Consider the following 18,348-nt stretch of genomic DNA (forward strand, 5'->3'; position numbering starts at 1 on the left):
CATTATCTTCGGGCTTCCCTGGTGGCGCAGTGGTTGAGAGTCCGCCTGCCGATGCAGGGGACGCGGGTTCATGCCCCGGTCTGGGAAGATCCCACATGCCGCGGAGCGGCTGGGCCCGTGAGCCATGGCCGCTGAGCCTGCGCGTCCGAAGCCTGTGCTCCGCAACGGGAGAGGCCCCCGCAGTGACAGGTCCGCGTACCGCAAAAAAAAAAAATCACTATCTTCACTCCATTTATAATGCCTACGGAGGAAAGGGATTATTGATGCTACTTCTCTTCCTCATCCTCCCTCTGCCTTTCCTCTATTTCCTCCTCTGTCCCCTCCCTCCCTTCCTCTCCCTCTCCCCTTCCTCTTTCTCTCCTTCCCCCATCCTTCTAGTTCTCCCCTTTCTCCTGTCCCTGTAACGCCAGTCCTATGCAAAATTTCAGTTCAGCAAATACATATTGAGTCCCAATGTCCACAGCATTCTGTTGAATACAATGAAACACAAAGCTGGCAGAATCCCGTCCTTAACGAGGCCAATCATCAAATCTAATAGAAGAGGTAAAACCCAAATGCAAAAGAACATGTTGCAAGATGAAGTTTTAAAAAAGGCTGTACAAGAGGTCTTAAAGAGGCTTCTCAGAAGAGGTGGCATTTGCAGGAGTAAAGGGGCATGACTCTTGCCTGGAAATATGGACACATCCAACGCAACAGAAAAGGCACATGCACTTTGAAGAATGCTATCCATGCAAGAAGGCTCCTGGTATAGAGTAAGCCCTCAGGACACTGTCCTTAGGTTGAACTGGATCCAGCATGCTGGAGAATGAGAATCGTAAGAATTCAGAGAAAGGAGCTCACTATGGGCTGGGTGATTCATTCATTTAATTATTTATCCATTCATTTATAAATTCATTTAACAAATATCTTCTGATCATTCTTCATGCGCCAGGTCCTATACATCATGCTAGAGATCGAGACGGCTCTTACCAGTGAGGAATTTATACTCCAACTGGGGAGTCAGATTAGTAATAGGACGATTATACTATTGCATGACAAATCCTAGGGAAGAAGGTGGGCAGGGTGTCTAACAACCAGGGCAGAAGCATTAAGAGAAGTTTTCCTGGGAGAGGTGAAAGTCCGGAAACTAGAGAGATGATGTACAAAAGTTTGAAGCAATAGAAAACAAAAAAAGATGCCTGTAGTAAAATGTAAGAAATTCCACAGGCCTGGAGTAAGGATATAGTACGTATTGGATGATGGAATACGACAAAGCCAAGAAAATTGGCAAGTGTTTGATTATGAATAGCCTGGTGCCCAGGTCTATTCCTTATACCCATATCGGAGACTGTGAAGGGTTTTAAGCAGGGAAGTGACAGTATTTGATTTGATTTTAAGAAGAGCACACTGGCTGCTTTGATGGGGATGGATCAGCAGAAGTGATCAGAATCAAGAAGGCTGGTTTGACAGTCACTCCAGGGAAGAGAGAAATGATGATGGGAGGAGGTGAGCCATGACAGGGGTAAAGAAAGAAGGACTTCTAATAAGGGGATGGATATTAGTGCTGGGTATGGAAAGACGGACTGAACTCAATAAAAGAGAGAGGGGAAGTCATTTAGGGCGTGAAAAGATTCTGAGTTCATGAGTGATAGGAGATAGAGATTGGTCTGGAAGAAGCTGAGGTTTCAAGAAGAGACACAAGGAAAGTAAAGAAGGGGTAAGGAGGAGGAGGAAGAAGGAGGGATGAAAGAAAAAGGAGAAAGAGGAGGAGAAATAATTTAAGATCAACGAGTGAAATGGGCCATTTGAACGTGAATATTAGGAGGAGGCTCTCAAAACACAGCAGAGTCTTGGGTGGCCTCTCTGGAGGTGCAGAGTGCAGATGATGCCTGGAGTCTTGCACCCCATACCCCCTCACTGCCTAGCATCCCATCTTTTCAAGATCTTGACTGTACTCTTGTCCATTTTTCTCTTTCGGAAACAGAGTGGGTTAGTGACTTCACTCCTTTTTCACTGAGGAAAACACTACGTGTCATTGAATCTAAGATGCCATTTTTTGTAAAACGTATCATTGTTTTGCATACACTAAGAAAATAAATAACCTGCCAATTAAACTATGACATACCATCAGTTATAAGAAACATTCTAATTTCAGAGATATTACAATCTGAAAAATCTTGTAACACATCTATGAAAAGTGATCAGAAGTAAAGTTTAAGAAAATGGTCCCATTACCACAACTGTGAATTGTACCCACCCCACCTGTGGGTCCATAGGTTCTCCTTCCCTTCACTCTGTATGAACTTGCAGGAGCTCTTATCTAAGGCAAATAATTCCAGTCATATACAAGATCCTATTCACTCTTCCCTGCTCAACTATGACCCTAAAATAATCCCTCTTACTCATAGAATCAATGTTTCCCTCTCTGAAGAATAACTCCCATCAGCATATAAAAGCTTTGTTGCTTCTATATTAAAAGAGAAGAAAAACTCATGCACTCCATGTCACCTTCTGCTATTGTGCCATTCACTGCGAGATTCCTCCGTAGAGTTTGCTAAACCCCTACCTTCACTTCCTCTCTTCTTTTCTCTTGAACTCACTCTACTCAGGCTTCCACTCCCATAATTCCATTGAAGCATCATTGTTAGGGTCACCCATGACCTCCATGTTGCTAAGCCCACTACTCTGCTCTCATCTTCATCTTGCTCATCCTATAAGTGGCGTTTGACACAGTTGACAACGACCTCTGCTTTGGAAAACATTCTTCCCTTGGTTTCCAGGATACCACACTCTCTTGGCTCTCGTCCCACGACACTGCCACCCGCACCCCTGGCCACGTCTTAGCTTCCTTTCCTTGTTCCTCATTAGTATGCCTTTACCCCAACTCTTCGATATTAAATTCCCCATGGCTCAATAACTGGATTCCTTCTTTTCTCTATCTACACTCTCTCCCAAGGTAATCTTGTCCAATCTCGTATCATTAAATATCATCGCTATGCTAATTTATATCTCTGTTCTCTCCCCTGACTTTCCAAATGTCCACTCATCATTGACAATCGAATATATATAAGAGACTTCTCAAACCTAGGTTCGAACCCAATTCCTCATTTCCCATCTGAACGGATCCCTCCCACAGTATTCACCACAGCAGTAAGGCAATGCCATCATTGCTGTCACTCAGGCAAAACTTTGGGAACATCCTCGGCTTCTCTCTTTTTCTCACAAGCATTTTCTCAGTCCATTGCCAACTAATGTCAGCACTACTTAAAAATATATCCACAATCCAATCACTTCTTACAACCCTCATTGCCACTGTCTTGGTCCAGGCCGCCATTTTCTCTCACCTTGATAAACACTATAGCCTCCAAGCTGGTTTCTGTGTATGTGGTCTTGCCCTCTACAGTTCTTTTCTACATAACAGTCATAGTAATTCACGTAAAATGTAAGTCAGCTCCAGTTACTCCACTGCTTGAATTTCCAGTGGCTTCTCATTTCATTCAGAGTAAAATCTGAAGTCTGTTCCACGGTCTACAAATTTCTAGATGACCTATTCCCAAACTATCTCTCTGACTGTAAAGAAAATATATTTCTTTCTTGTTTCTTTCTTTCTGCTCCCCCAACACCCACACGCTAAATATAAACTCCAAAATGATTGAGACTTAGCTTATTCACGTCTCTACATCCCGCTCTTAAAACGATGTCTGACATATAGGTGATGTTCAATAAATATTGCTAAATGAATAAGTGAATGCGTGAATGAATACATTTCTGGATTATCCCTAGATTTCAGCAAAAGATTTTCCCCGCATCTGTTTCCACTTCAGTGAGCTACAAAGGCAGAGGTCTGCTCTCTGTACATCCATCTCACCAGATGGATACTAGATTAAATTATATGACAATGTCGGTAAAACACTCAATGGGCTTCTTGGAGAAAGAAGGATAAAAATAAGAAGTTATCATTATGCCACTAGCATTATTACAACTAGTTTAGTTCGGTGGTTGCTGCTTTGACTACTAATAGCCTCTGCTCATTTCCATGATCCTTTCTTCCTCATTTTGAGTCTCCTTCTCCAATCCTCCTCTTTCTGTTTCCTATTTCCCTCCATCTTTGCCCTGTTTTGTGAACCTTTTATGAAACACCACAAAGTGAATGTCATTAGGCTGTCATTCATATCATCCTCAATCTACCCAAATCAGCCTCTGCAGAATCTCACGCCAGCCTCATTCAGAGGCTTTAGGAGGGGAATAGAGGAATACAGAGCAACCCGTTTTGAGAAGGAGAAACTCTGAAGCCAGGTTAAAATTCTGGCTCAATCACTTATTAAGAAACCTCTCTCAGCCTCAGTTTTCTCACCTACAAAATGGGGATGTTATTTATGCCTTCCTTATAGGAATGTTATGAAGATTAAAAATGTAATAAATCCAGTTATACAAAACAAATAAATAAGAGTTAAAATAAAAACAAATACATAAATGTAAATATAATAAAAATAAATTAACACAGTCTCTAGCATTCAAGGAAGTGTTCTATAAATAGTATCTATTATTTCTGGTTCCTCCACCCCTCAGTCCATGCAGTTTCCCTTCTAGCTGGGCTGGATCACCTCCTGATCATTTGTCTCTGCTTTATTCATGTCTTCTCTTTGCAGAGGATGTCAAGATAGAGCACATTATTAAATAAATTTTTAATAGCTGCATACTGTATACACAGAAATGTACACATATAAAGTGTGTATACAGCTGCATGAATTTTCACAAAGTAAACACGTCCATGTGTGGCTACTGTGATCAAGAAACAGAACATTGGGCTTCCCTGGTGGTGCAGTGGTTGAGAGTCCGCCTGCCGATGCAGGGGACACGGATTCGTGCCCCGGTCCGGGAAGATCCCACATGCCGCGGAGCGGCTGGGCCCGTGAGCCATGGCCACTGGGCCTGCGCGTCCGGAGCCTGTGCTCCGCAACGGGAGAGGCCACGACAGTGAGAGGCCCACGTACCACACACACAAAAAAAGAACATTACTAAGACTTCCAGAAACCTCTCTCATCTCTCTTCAGTCACTTCCCCATTCCTCCTCCACAAAGGTTAATGCTCTTTGGAATTCTAAAGCAATGTATTTGTTTTACTGTTTCTGAGCTGTGTAAGAATGGAATCATACAGCATTCCCTCTTTCGTGTCTGGCTTCTGTAACTTAATGTTGCGTTCAAGAGATTCTTCTATATTTTTGCATGAAAGGGTAGTTGATTCTTTCTCATTTCTGTATTGTAGCCCATCATGTGAATGTATGACAAGTTATTTACCCATTTTTTTGTTGATGGGCATTTGGGGCTATTTCCCTTTGGGGGACTATTTTGAACAAAACTCCTATGAACATTCATGGTTTTTGGTGAACAAAGGTCACATTTCTGTTGGGCATATTCCTAGGAGTTGTAATTGTTAGGTCATAGGGTGAGGACATATTGAGTTTTCAGTAGAAGCTGCCAAAAAGAGTTTTCCAAAGTGATTGTACTAGTTTATTCTCCCAGGAGCAATGCATGTAAGTTCCCAGTGTTCAACATTGTCACTCCTTGATACTGTCAGATTTTTCAGTTGAGCCAGACTGATCGGTGTGTTATGACACTTTTAATTTACATTTTCTGAGGACTAGTAAAGTTAATCACCGTTGCAAATATTTATTAGCCATTTTGATATTCTTGTTTGCGAAGCGCCTGTTCATGCCTTTTACCCATTTTCTTGTCTTTCCGGATTGCCTGCCTTTCTCTTATTGGTTTTAGAGGTTATTTACATATTTTACACATGAGTTCTTTGTCAGATACATTTATCACCAGTATTGCCTTCCACTCTGTAACCTGCATTTTCATTCCATGAATAGCATCTTCTGATAAACAGGAATTCTTAATTTTAAAGTAGTCCAATTTATCAATCTTTTTCTTTTACTTGGTGCTTTATGGATGCTACTGAATAAGTATCAGCCTACCCAAAAGTCATGAGATATTCTTCTGTCTTATATTTAAGAAGTTTTTTTGTTTTACCTTCCACCAGGAGAGTATTTTTTCCTCCTTTCTATGATTCCTCTACCTAGACAGATAGAATGGATTACCTCCTTTTCCACATCTCTGTAATAGTACGCATTACTTTTACTAGCTCTACTATATTACACACTACCTTGAATCATATGTATTTTCCTGTCTGTCGGCTCTATCTTATTCCCACTCTCCATTCACTCAAATACCTAAATCTTTCATGGTCTTTTCACTGAATCCTGGTAGTGACACCTCCTAAGTAACTCCAAAATTGGTCTATTTCTCTCCATCCCAACTGTTGCTTCCATGGTTTCAGTCTGTGACATCTCATCTTCAATACTGCAGTAGCCCTTAACTAACCGGTCACCAACCTCCAAACTACTCCTCTCTAATTATTTGACCACACAGTAGCCAGAGTGATCTTCCAAAACATTAATAATCTCTTCCTGCTACTTTGTTTTTTAAAACCCTTTTATGGTTCCCATTACTCTCAAATTAATATTCAACTCATTAATGTGCTACAGAGGCCTTCTAGGATATGACATATTCTTTTGCCTTTCTCACCATTGATATCTCTGCTTTAATCTCTTAAGATCTTTTCAATTTCCTTGAATGCCATTCACGAGGACTCTGCTCCATAGCTATGTCCCTGCCCCCTTCTCCACTCTTCAGGTCTTATTCTGTGCATCTTTTTATCAAGAAAACTTCCCTGATTCTCTAGTAGGTGAAATCTCCATACTACTGGGTATCAAAGAACCGTCACAATTTTTTTCCATCCAAACTCATTGCACATTATTATTCGTCTAAACCCATGTTTTTTGATAGAGTGTATATTTCCTTGGGGCAAAAAGTATGTCTGTCTTGTTCACCACTGTTTTTTGTGCCTAGCTCAATGACAACATGAGTTCTTGAAAAATATTTGCTGAATCGAGTTGAACTGATGTGTACTCATAGGCCCAGGATCCAGCACTGAATGTGGCACATAGTCAGTCTCGATAAAGGTCTGGCGATTCAGCATCTTCGTAAGCATCAGTATCGACTCAATCACCAACACGGTGGAACGATGATTAAACAGCTTCTGTAACATCCCTACCAAACGTCGCCAACACATAACCCTAGTAACAAGAGAGTCACGACATGCTTCAGCAGGACATTCCGGGTTTGGACATGAATGTGCATTAGAAGGTCTATTTTATACTGAGTTTAAACTGAGATCTAGTTTAAGCCTGGGATCCTTGTAGTTTCCCACATGTAGATCAGGTTTGCCCCATTTTATCCATATTATCGAATTTGACTAACTTTTCTGCAAGACAGCCCTTTAGGTGTCCACAGACACATCCTTCTGCTCTAAGTCCACCTTCATCAGTTATGTATTATAAGACACTCTCCTTCAGTTTCTTGATGTCCCTCTTGAAATGTGCTGCCCACACTTGGACCCAATCCGCCAGGTGTGCTCTGACCAATCTAGAACAGAACAAAGCTGTCATCTCCTCCTTTTGTGTGAATAACATACTGCTAATAATGTAACCAATGGCAGATCTGGGTTTTAGGACTGAGGTTTAGGCTACAGGTGCTTATTGAGAAACGGAATTCAAAATTACATGTGAACATGAATATGTAGAATGAGAAAATTTAGGGACTTAGAAGGTGAGGGAGCCCTGGATCTTAAGCTTCCTTAGCTTCACTGTAAATCAGCTTCTAAATGGCCCTAAGATCTTAATAAATTCCTAGTGAGATCCTGTTAATCCCAACTAATTTACTCTGATTATAACTCACCTCCTACGTGCACAGCAGGGTGACCAGACACAGACCGGAGCCGTACTTTCTGGATTCAAACCCTGCTCTCATCCCACAAGCTCACTGTAGGCATCACAGGAGCTAATATTGAAAATCCTGGTGCACCCAAGGTAGGTCTGTCTTCCTTATTCATTTCTTATCAGGCATTACCAAACTCATCTGTCTACTCTTTTGTCTACTAAAGGGGTGTAGGATTATTCTTCATGTACTTGAGGTTTTGTTTTGTTGGCTTTTGTTTTAATGCTAAACCACTCTCTTGGCCTGAATTTTCCTGATGGATTTTCATTCATTGCTCCCAAGTGACACTACCAAGCTTGCCCTGTACCACCTTCCAACCATCTTCTATAACAGGAGCATGAATCAAAGAGTTGCCAAGGAACCAGAATATAAAAGTCATATTAGGCTCTGTTTAGCTCGACCTGCCAATCTCAACCCAAATTTCCTCCCACTGACATTCAGAATCACCTTTATCAGATACCTTTCTAAAAGGTCACATTCTTAGTTCGCTCAAAGTTAAAGCATATGACAGTTTTTATGACTATAAAGTTAATACACGATCATTGTAGAAAAGTTAGAAAAGGAATTGGAAGACTAAAATAAATCATCTCTAACCTAATCATCCAGAAGTAACCTCTTTTAACATCTCGCATAATTCCTTGCAATGTTATTTTTCCTTATCCTTTTACATTAAGATCATGCCATACATTCAGTCAGAAACCATCCACTTTTTAATTAACATTATAGTAAATCATTTTCACGTATCCTGAAAATTCTTTATAAACAACATTTCAGCACCTGCCTAATATTATGTTGTATGCTACACAATTCATTTAGTCTCCTCATGTGGAAAATTGAAATCTTTACATTGTCTTTTTCTTTGCTATTATAAATTATGCTTTTTAAAACAGCACTATCTATACTTAAAGTTTTATCATTTTTCCCCCTACAATCTCCCCTCCTCTTTATGATGAATTCATCAGGATAAAATGACTATTTTAAAGAGTGTATTTTCTTCAAGGTCTTGAGTATATATGGAGCACATAACATGTACCTGACATATAATAGATAATAAACAAATACAAATATGTATGTATTTCAACAAATTAATCCTTAGAATTGTTGCAATTTCACTAGCCATGCCTAAGAGGATCCGTCTTTCTGTATTCCAGCCAGCACTGAATGTTCTCACTTGTAAACTCTGCTAAAAGCACACACACACATACACAAATACGTATGGGTGTATGAATATACTGAAGACCACTAATGATTAACAAATAAGGAGAAAGAAGTTGACATAGAACCAAAAATTCTATAAAATGCCCTATAGTTCTTGGAATTCAAATAATATCTGCCAAAATATATTGAGAATCAAACACAATAATGTAGGAAATTCAGAGGCTATGATATGAAACTTTAATATATATTAGATCTGGAACATCTATAAATAACACTGTTTAGACGTTTTCATCAAAATAATCAGATAAAGCTCACATTTCCATACTTTATATCTGAAAACTAATTAATAACCATGAATTTAATGTCCCATATATGTTAAAATTTTTAAAAAGACATATCACAACTGTCTTAATTTGCATATTTTTATTTTTTGTTGGTTTCTCTGCCTTTCATCTTAGTTTTCATTCTCCCTCCACATCATGCCTCCTGATACCCCCTCATCCCTCCTCCCCCAGGCTGCTCTCCCCTCCCCCTCTCTGTTCCCATCATTTCCACTGACATCCTACCTTGAAGGTGCAGTTTGCTCTCCGTGCTTTGCAGAAGGACGGAACTCACAGAGTCCAGATTGTCATAGCTGTTACAGCCCAGAGGCCCAGTGCGTGTCTCTGTGACCTGGAGTGGACATCAAGGGCGACAGATGTGAGACAGATGCCCTTGTCTGGGACAGATCCTGCAGAGTCAGCCCCCAGCAGAGCTCAGGCAGCAGAGAAAGCCTGACCTGAGCCAGCGGCCACTTCTTGAGCCCCTTGCCTGGGTCAAGGACCATGCCTGACTGTTGCCAAGCAGACAACGGGATAGCAGGGCAATCTAGCAGACTGGAGCCAGGACGCCCACGTTCTAACCTTGGTTCTCACTGCACAAAGCCATTTCAAGTATTATATGAACTAAAAATAAGTGGAAACACTATAGTGCATTTCAAAAGCATGGGCTTTGGAGTTAGGAGAGTCAGTGTTAGATCCTGGCTGCACCCTTTATTTGCTGTGTGCCCTCAGGCAGACACTTCTGTAAGCTCCTGCAATCTGAAGCTAGTAAATCCTTCCAGGAAGGTGGTGAGACTAAACCTGATGGGTGTAAGTGCCTGACACATGGCATATGTTCAGTAATTGACATCTTATTACCAAGAGTCTCTATAAATTGTAACGTGCATTATCGATGAGTACATATGCGTTATCATTAGGCAAGAACAATAAAATTATTCCCATTTTCAAAAAAAAAAATTAGCAAACAGCACAGTCAGCTCCACTGCAGAATGATCACCCCAATCCTCTGGTGGTGTGCTTCTCAAACACTGTCTTACAATAATTGAGGTGGTGGACAAGAGGGAAACAGCTATTCTAAAGGATAACCTTGAAATATGAATGGTTTAGTATGTAAAGTGGTTTCTTCATGTCTTTAGCCTTTACTTTCCATTATATAACACAATCGCTTGTAGGCTTGTTTTGAGGTTTGCATCCAGCTATAAGGACACAGCACTGACTGTTGTCAGGAATGATGACTTGGGAAATAGTCACACAGATCTCCCAATGCCAGCTCTGCCCCTGTCCAGCAGCAGAGCCTTGGATCAATAACTCCTCTTTCTAAGCCTCAATTTCTGCATCTACACAATGTCAGTAATACTGTTACCCACCCTAACGGTAAAGGGACCGTATTTTTGAAGTATCTAGCACTTAGGAAACAGTACAAAAATGGAAGGTTATTAGGCTTTGCTTTTAAAAAATAATTTATTCTTTTTTGTGTACAGAATAATGACCTCGTTGCTGTTAAATGAGATTCAAAACTACCAATCCACCTTGCTAAAGATGCTCAGGAAGAGAAACCATGGGCAAAACTTCCCCACCTGGGTCAGCTGCTCATCTTAGACAAAGCTGGCAGGGAGACCAATTCTAGCCAGCTGGGTCTTGAGGTAATGTCAAGAAATGGCTAGAAAAATCCAAGTGCCAGATTGAGTGTCGAGGATGGTGCTATTGCAAGAATGGCTTCTTGAGTGGCCTGTGTGCAATTTCTCTAAGAAATTCCTCGTAAGGAGGCACACTGCACTTCCGGGATGCACAAAAGAGGATTACCTTCTGACAGAGGTTCAATATCTCAATTCCACATCCCATCCCGCAGGGAGGGAACCATTTGGTGATAATGAAAACCAGGCCTTTGCTTCACTCAGACTCCGATGGCTTCATCAAGCTCCATCTCTCTGTGCTGAGTTCCCTAACACCATAATCCCCCCAGTATAGGCGATTCTTCTCGGATAAACTGGCTTTTTGTTGATCTGATTTATTTCTCCCCTTCCTCCCTCCCTCTTCAGCAAGTCTCTCCCCTCCCACATTTTTTCTCTTCCCTTGGTCAGTTTCTGACTCATCTGCCTGACTTCCACCAACACTCCCCGGCAACCCCTCATCCCTTCACACACACACACTTTTTCCCTAGAGATACCTTTTAAAGTCTTGATATAAGACTAGGTCTGCATTTTATTCAGAAGGAAGATGCTCAGGAAGAGAAAATAGACTGAATAATGAGGTAAAATGCAGGTATAATCTGGTTTAAGAAACTTTGAGATGCAAAAAAATCTTCATTGAAACCCTCCAAAGAACTAATCCTTTTTTATCAAAAATGTCCTCCTTTATTCTCTTTATAAAGGTAATCCTTGAATTTACTGCATTTAAAGTGGAATTTTTTTAAGTACCTATGCTCTAAGGCATTGAGCTGAAAGTCTCCACAGCTGTTCTTACCAATGTGGCTATTTAAACTTAAATAAATTAAAAAAAAAAAAACACCTTACAAATTTAGCGTCTAAGTAGCCACATGTCACATGCTCCATAACCCCATATGACTAGTGGCTCCTGTCTTGGCCAGCACAGATACAGTCTCTCCATTATCTTGGAAGGGTCTATTGGACAGCGCTGGGGTAGATGAGCATGGGTCGGCACATGACAGACTGCCTGATTTATAAAGTTTTATTGGAACACAGCCATGCCCATTTTTTACACACTGATTGTATGGCTAATTTTGTGCTATAGCAGCACAGCTGAGTTGTAGTAATAACCGATCATATGACCTGCAAATCTTAAAATATTTATTATTGACCCTTTACAAAAAGTCCTCGTGGATCCCTGGTCTAGAGAGTAGAGTTCTAGTCCCTGTTAATGTACTGGCTAGGTGTGTAACCCTGAGCAGAAGTCTTTAACCCTTGGACCTGAGTGTTCCCATCTGTAAAATGGGGAGGGAGGATGAAAAACACAGGTGTTAACCAATTACTGACCTAGGCATAATCTGACTCTCGAGAGCTCTGTGACCTTTCGAAAATGATTTACCCACTGTAGCCTGTTCCTTCACCTAGAAAGGGAGTCTGGAAATCATCCACACAGAGCTTTAAGAGTGAAGGAGAGTAAGCTGGGACAAAGGGAGAGAGTGGCATGGGCATATATACACTACCAAATGTAAAATAGATAGCTAGTGGGAAGCAGCCACATCACACAGGGAGATCAGCTTGGTGCTTTGTGACCACTTAGAGGAGTGGGATAGGGAGGGTGGGAGGGAGATGCAAGAGGGAGGGGATATGGGGATATGTATATGTATAGCTGATTCACTTTGTTATACAGCAGAAACAAACACACCATTGTAAAGCAATTATACTCCAATAAAGATGTTAAAAAAAAAAAAAGAGTGAAAGAAAGTACTATGTTTAATTCTGCCATGATTACAGCCAGGGTTGCCCCAGGAAATCAGTACATGTGGTCACCTTAATGACAATGCTCGGGATATTATGGGGCACTTGACAATCTCAGGCAGAGTGGTTGGCAGGGGGGCACTGTTAGCTCCCTGGGTAAGAAGCCAGGGATTTCATCTGCCCATTGACTCTCAGACTACCTTTGTGCAGTGCCGTTGTCTTAAGAGCCTGCCACCCGAAGCCACCCTCAAGCCGTACCTTGATTGCTCCAGTTGATATCTGGATCTCATGGAGCCTCCTCATGGTGCCATCACGGTCGACAAAGTAGGACGATGCCAGCTGGTGCAGAGCTTCAACACTTTGAGTGGCATTCCCTGACTTCCTGTCCAGGTGACTTTTGTCCATGTACATGGTCAAGGCCTCCTCCCCTGCACAGAAAAGGAAAGAAGCTCAGGCAGCCCATTGAGCTTTGGGATGCGTAGAAAGCCTTCATGGCTTGGATGCCGAAAATAGCTTCAGACCTCTCATTAATTTTGCCCAAATTTCCTTCTGCCTCTGAAAATCAAGAGCACAATGAAAGCAAGACAGTCCAGCGGTGTCTGTAAGCACCAAGCTCCATCAGGACGAAGATCATGAAAAGCCTCTTAGTCATCAAGTCCAGCTCTTACTAATCCACTTCATAGTTCTCACCAGCATCATCTCCTAACACAACTCACTTCCTCTCTTCAAGGCTCAGGCTTTTCTGTAAAATGATGGATTCGCCATAGATGGTCCCTTCCCATTCCTTTCTTCTCCTCTGTTTCCTCCTCATCATCCAATTCCACCTATTCCTCCTCTCATTTCTCCCCTCTCTTCTTCCCTTGTTCTTTCCTCCTTTCCTTTCTCTCTTTCTCCTTCTGCTACCCCTTCCCAGACAGATGGATGTATGGATGGATGGATAAATAGAGATATAGACAGAGAGAGAGGGAGAGAGATAGAGAGATAAGACATAGTTCAAGCACAGATACAGACAGATAGATAGGAAAAACTAAACTGTCAGCCCTGTGAAGTCAGACACTGTCTATATTAGCCACTGCTGTACCCCTTGTACAAAGCCCAGTGCTTGGCATATAGTAGATAGTAAATAGTTAATCCATCAATTTTTTTCATTCATTCAATAAATATTTCTTAAGTTACATCTTGGGGAGAGAGGAGATGACATGAAAGTTAGGCATAGGGTGGAAGAAACAGCCAGAGAGAGAGAGAGAGAGAAATAGAAAATCTTATATAATTTACCATGAAGTTTTCCTTAGAAATACATGCATAGATTACTAACAGTACTAACTAATGGTGCATTTTATTTTGGACAAGATGTTTCACCAGAACTTCATAAAGGAAGCTCCAGATATGCCACCTAAACAGATCTGATCGTTGTACCGCTGGTTTCACTCCCAACTAACCGTGAACTTGGGGACATTTCTTAACCTCTCTGATTCTCAGTTGATTCATGAACAAAATCAGGAGAAGAACAGCACCTACTGCATAGAATAATCAAGAAGAATAAATTAATTAACACACGTAAAGTCCTTATATCATTGTCTGTTCGTTGTAGCAATCAAAAATCATTTGGAGTAGTAGTAGAAAGCAGTCTCTAGAACTAGACTGCCTGGACTTGAACTAGCTATGGGAACAAGTTACCTGCACTCTTTATACCAGGGGTCGCCAACCCCGGTCTGCGGCCCGTTAGGAACCAGGCCACACAGCAGGAGGTGAGTGGCCACGAGCTCTCCATCGCTCCCCACCGTTCCCCACCGCTTCCCACTGCTCCCCACCGCTCCCATCACTCCCCACCGCTCCCCGCCGCTCCCCACTGCTCCCTGCCGCTCCCCACCTCTCCCATCACTCCCCATTGCTCCCTGCCGCTCCCCACCGCTCCCCACTGCTCCCCACCGCTCCCCACCTCTCCCATCACTCCCCACCGCTCCCCACCGCTCCCCACTGCTCCCTGCCGCTCCCCACCGCTCCCCACTGCTCCCTGCCGCTCCCCACCGCTCCCCACTGCTCCCTGCCGCTCCCCACCGCTCCCCACCGCTCCCATCGCTCCCCACCTCTCCCATCACTCCCCACTGCTCCCATCGCTCCCCACCGCTCCCCACCGCTCCCATCGCTCCCCACCTCTCCCATCACTCCCCACTGCTCCCATCGCTCCCCATCGCTCCCCACCGCTCCCCACCTCTCCCATCACTCCCCACTGCTCCCATCGCTCCCCATCGCTCCCATCACTCCCCACTGCTCCCATCGCTCCCCATCGCTCCCCACCGCTCCCCACCGCTCCCATCGCTCCCCACCTCTCCCATCACTCCCCACCTCTCCCATCACTCCCCACTGCTCCCATCGCTCCCCATCGCTCCCCATCACTCCCCACTGCTCCCATCGCTCCCCATCGCTCCCCACCGCTCCCCACCGCTCCCATCGCTCCCCACCTCTCCCATCACTCCCCACTGCTCCCATCGCTCCCCATCGCTCCCCATCACTCCCCACTGCTCCCATCGCTCCCCATCGCTCCCCACCGCTCCCCACTGCTCCCTGCAGCTCCCCACTGCTCCCATTGCTCCCCACCTCTCCCATCACTCCCCATTGCTCCCATCGCTCCCCATCACTCCCCACTGCTCCCATCGCTCCCCACCGCTCCCCACCGCTCCCATCGCTCCCCACCTCTCCCATCACTCCCCATTGCTCCCATCGCTCCCCATCGCTCCCCACCGCTCCCCACCGCTCCCTGCCGCTCCCCACTGCTCCCATTGCTCCCCACCTCTCCCATCACTCCCCATTGCTCCCATCGCTCCCCATCACTCCCCACTGCTCCCATCGCTCCCCACCGCTCCCCACCGCTCCCATCGCTCCCCACCTCTCCCATCACTCCCCATTGCTCCCATCGCTCCCCACCGCTCCCCACCGCTCCCCGCCGCTCCCTGCCGCTCCCCACCGCTCCCCGCCGCTCCCCGCCGCTCCCCGCCGCTCCCCACCGCTCCCCGCCGCTCCCTGCCGCTCCCCACTGCTCCCATTGCTCCCCACCTCTCCCATCACTCCCCATTGCTCCCATCGCTCCCCATCACTCCCCACTGCTCCCATCGCTCCCCACCGCTCCCCACCGCTCCCCACCACTCCCATCGCTCCCCACCTCTCCCATCACTCCCCACTGCTCCCATCGCTCCCCATCGCTCCCCACCGCTCCCCACCGCTCCCATCGCTCCCCACCTCTCCCATCACTCCCCACTGCTCCCATCGCTCCCCATCGCTCCCCATCACTCCCCACTGCTCCCATCGCTCCCCACTGCTCCCCACCGCTCCCATCGCTCCCCACCTCTCCCATCACTCCCCATTGCTCCCATCGCTCCCCACTGCTCCCCACCGCTCCCCACCGCTCCCCACCGCTCCCCGCTGCTCCCTGCCGCTCCCCGCTGCTCCCTGCCGCTCCCCTCTGCTCCCCGCCGCTCCCCACCGCTCCCTGCCGCTCCCCACCGCTCCCCGCCGCTCCCCACTGCTCCCTGCCACTCCCCACCGCTCCCCACCGCTCCCCACTGCTCCCTGCCGCTCCCCACCGCTCCCCACCGCTCCCCACTGCTCCCTGCCGCTCCCCACCGCTCCCCACCGCTCCCCACCGCTCCCTGCCGCTCCCCACCGCTCCCCACCGCTCCCCACTGCTCCCATTGCTCCCCACCTCTCCCATCACTCCCCATCACTCCCCACTGCTCCCCACCTCTCCCATCACTCCCCACCGCTCCCATCGCTCCCCACCGCTCCCCACTGCTCCCGTCGCTCCCGTCGCTCCCCACTGCTCCCCATCTCTCTCCATCACTCACATTACCGCCTGAACCGTCCCCCACCCCCATCCGTAGAAAAATTGTCTTCAAGGAAACTAGTCCCTGGTGCCAGAAAGGCTGAGGAATGCTGCTCTATACTGCAGTTTCTGCATGTGTAAAACTGGGAGTACTAACTGTACTTTCCTCCTAGGGTTGTCATAGGATTGAATCCGTTAATGACATAAAGCACCTGAGCCCTGCCTGGCACATAGTAAGCCCTGAGGAAGGGTTAACCACCGTTATTCAATTACCACAAAATACCAATCGTATGAGCCTTATCCTTACTTCTAGTCAACCCAGTACAACAGGATAGTCAGAGAACAAACATTACCGATGCCTTCTGAGGACAAAAGCCTGATATCTAAGATAACTGAAATTTCTTTACAACGCTGATGATTTCTGAGTTGAATGGAAAAAACAATTTACTTTCGAAAGAACAGTGGTTATCCTAGGACGTGGGCACAGTCCTGATCCCTAGGTTAATTCTTCTGCCTCGGACCCCTCCATGACTGCTTCTAGAAAGTGGTTTCATTGTCATTCAGAGTTCTCCACGGGCAGCCTCCAGCCTGTCTTTTCAGCCCTGTCTCCCTCCCTGTGTTCCAGCCAAACCATTCCTTCTGCCTCCATGGTTTATTCTTGCCAATTCCTCTCAGGCTTTCCTCAGACTCTTTTTTATTCTGTTTGGAATACCGTTCTGTCCCTCCCCTAAATGGCTGACTACTGAAATCCTATCCAGCATTTTGGGACCAATTCAAACATCACTTCCTCTTACTGCCCTGTGTCCTTGACCTGGCATCTCCTATACACTCTTCAGAGCCTGCTCGGCTGGCCATCACCTTACTGGCGAGGTTTCCCCAGCCACACCCTCCCCCCGCCCCACCCCCACGAGAGAGCTGTCATCACCTCCCTCCATCACGCTCTAGTGTGTCCATTACGTTTAGCTCAGCGTGCATGCACTGGGTATTCTGTGTGTTCTGAGCACTTTGGCAGGCACTGGGTGACAAATGAATAAGACAGTGTCCCCGTTCTTAGAGTCACCCAGTGACTACATGCATGCTGTCCAGTACAGGAACCACTGGCCAAGTGTGGCTACTGAGCATGTGAAATGCAGCTGGTCCAAACTGAGATGCACTGTACCTGTAAATTACACACAGCAGAGTTCCAAGATCTGGAAAATGTAAAAAAACAAAGTAAAATATCTAATTAATTAATAAATGCTGGAGAGGGTTTGGAGAAAATGGAACCCTCCTACATTGTTGCTGGGAATGTAAACTGATGTAGCCACTATGGAAAACAGAATGGAGGGTCCTTAAAAAACTAAAAATAGAGTTGCCATATGATCCAGCAATCCCACACCTGGGCATATATCCAGAGAAATCTCTAATTTGAAAAGATCCATACACCCCAATATTCATAGCAGCATTATTCACAACAGCCAAGACATGGAAACAACTCAAACACCCATCAACAGATGTTTGGTTTAAGAAGATGTGGTATAAGATCTTCTTAAACCAAACATAAAACCAAGCCATAGAAAAGAATGAAATAGTGCCATTTGCAGCAAGATTGATGGACCTAGAGATTATCATACTAAGTGAAGTAAGTCAGACAGAGAAAGACAAATAGTATATGATATCACTTATATGTGGATTCTAAAAAATAATACAAATGAATCTATATACAAAACAGACTCACAGATAGAAAACAAACTGATGGTTACCAAAGGGAAGGCAGGGGAGGGATAAATTAGGAGTATGGGATTAGCACATACAAATTACTGTACATAAAATAGATAAGCAATAAGGATTTACTG

General features: G+C 44.9%; 1 protein-coding gene across 1 annotated transcript in view; it reads right to left on the reverse strand.

Annotated features, from left to right (window-relative positions):
• Nucleotides 1-18,348, reverse strand: part of BRINP1 (BMP/retinoic acid inducible neural specific 1) — a 128,814-nt gene that overhangs the window by 44,453 nt on the left and 66,013 nt on the right. The window contains exons 3-4 of the mRNA XM_022578901.2: nt 12,952-13,121; nt 9,539-9,644 (exon numbers count right to left, since the gene is read on the reverse strand). Of these exons, the coding sequence (XP_022434609.1) occupies nt 9,539-9,644; nt 12,952-13,121 (276 nt within the window). The remainder of the gene's footprint in view (nt 1-9,538; nt 9,645-12,951; nt 13,122-18,348) is intronic.

Source organism: Delphinapterus leucas, chromosome 6 (genome assembly GCF_059928025.1).
Source record: "Delphinapterus leucas isolate spDelLeu-1000000601 "Yukka" chromosome 6, BTC_Dleu_Yukka2, whole genome shotgun sequence".
Lineage (NCBI taxonomy): Eukaryota > Metazoa > Chordata > Mammalia > Artiodactyla > Monodontidae > Delphinapterus > Delphinapterus leucas.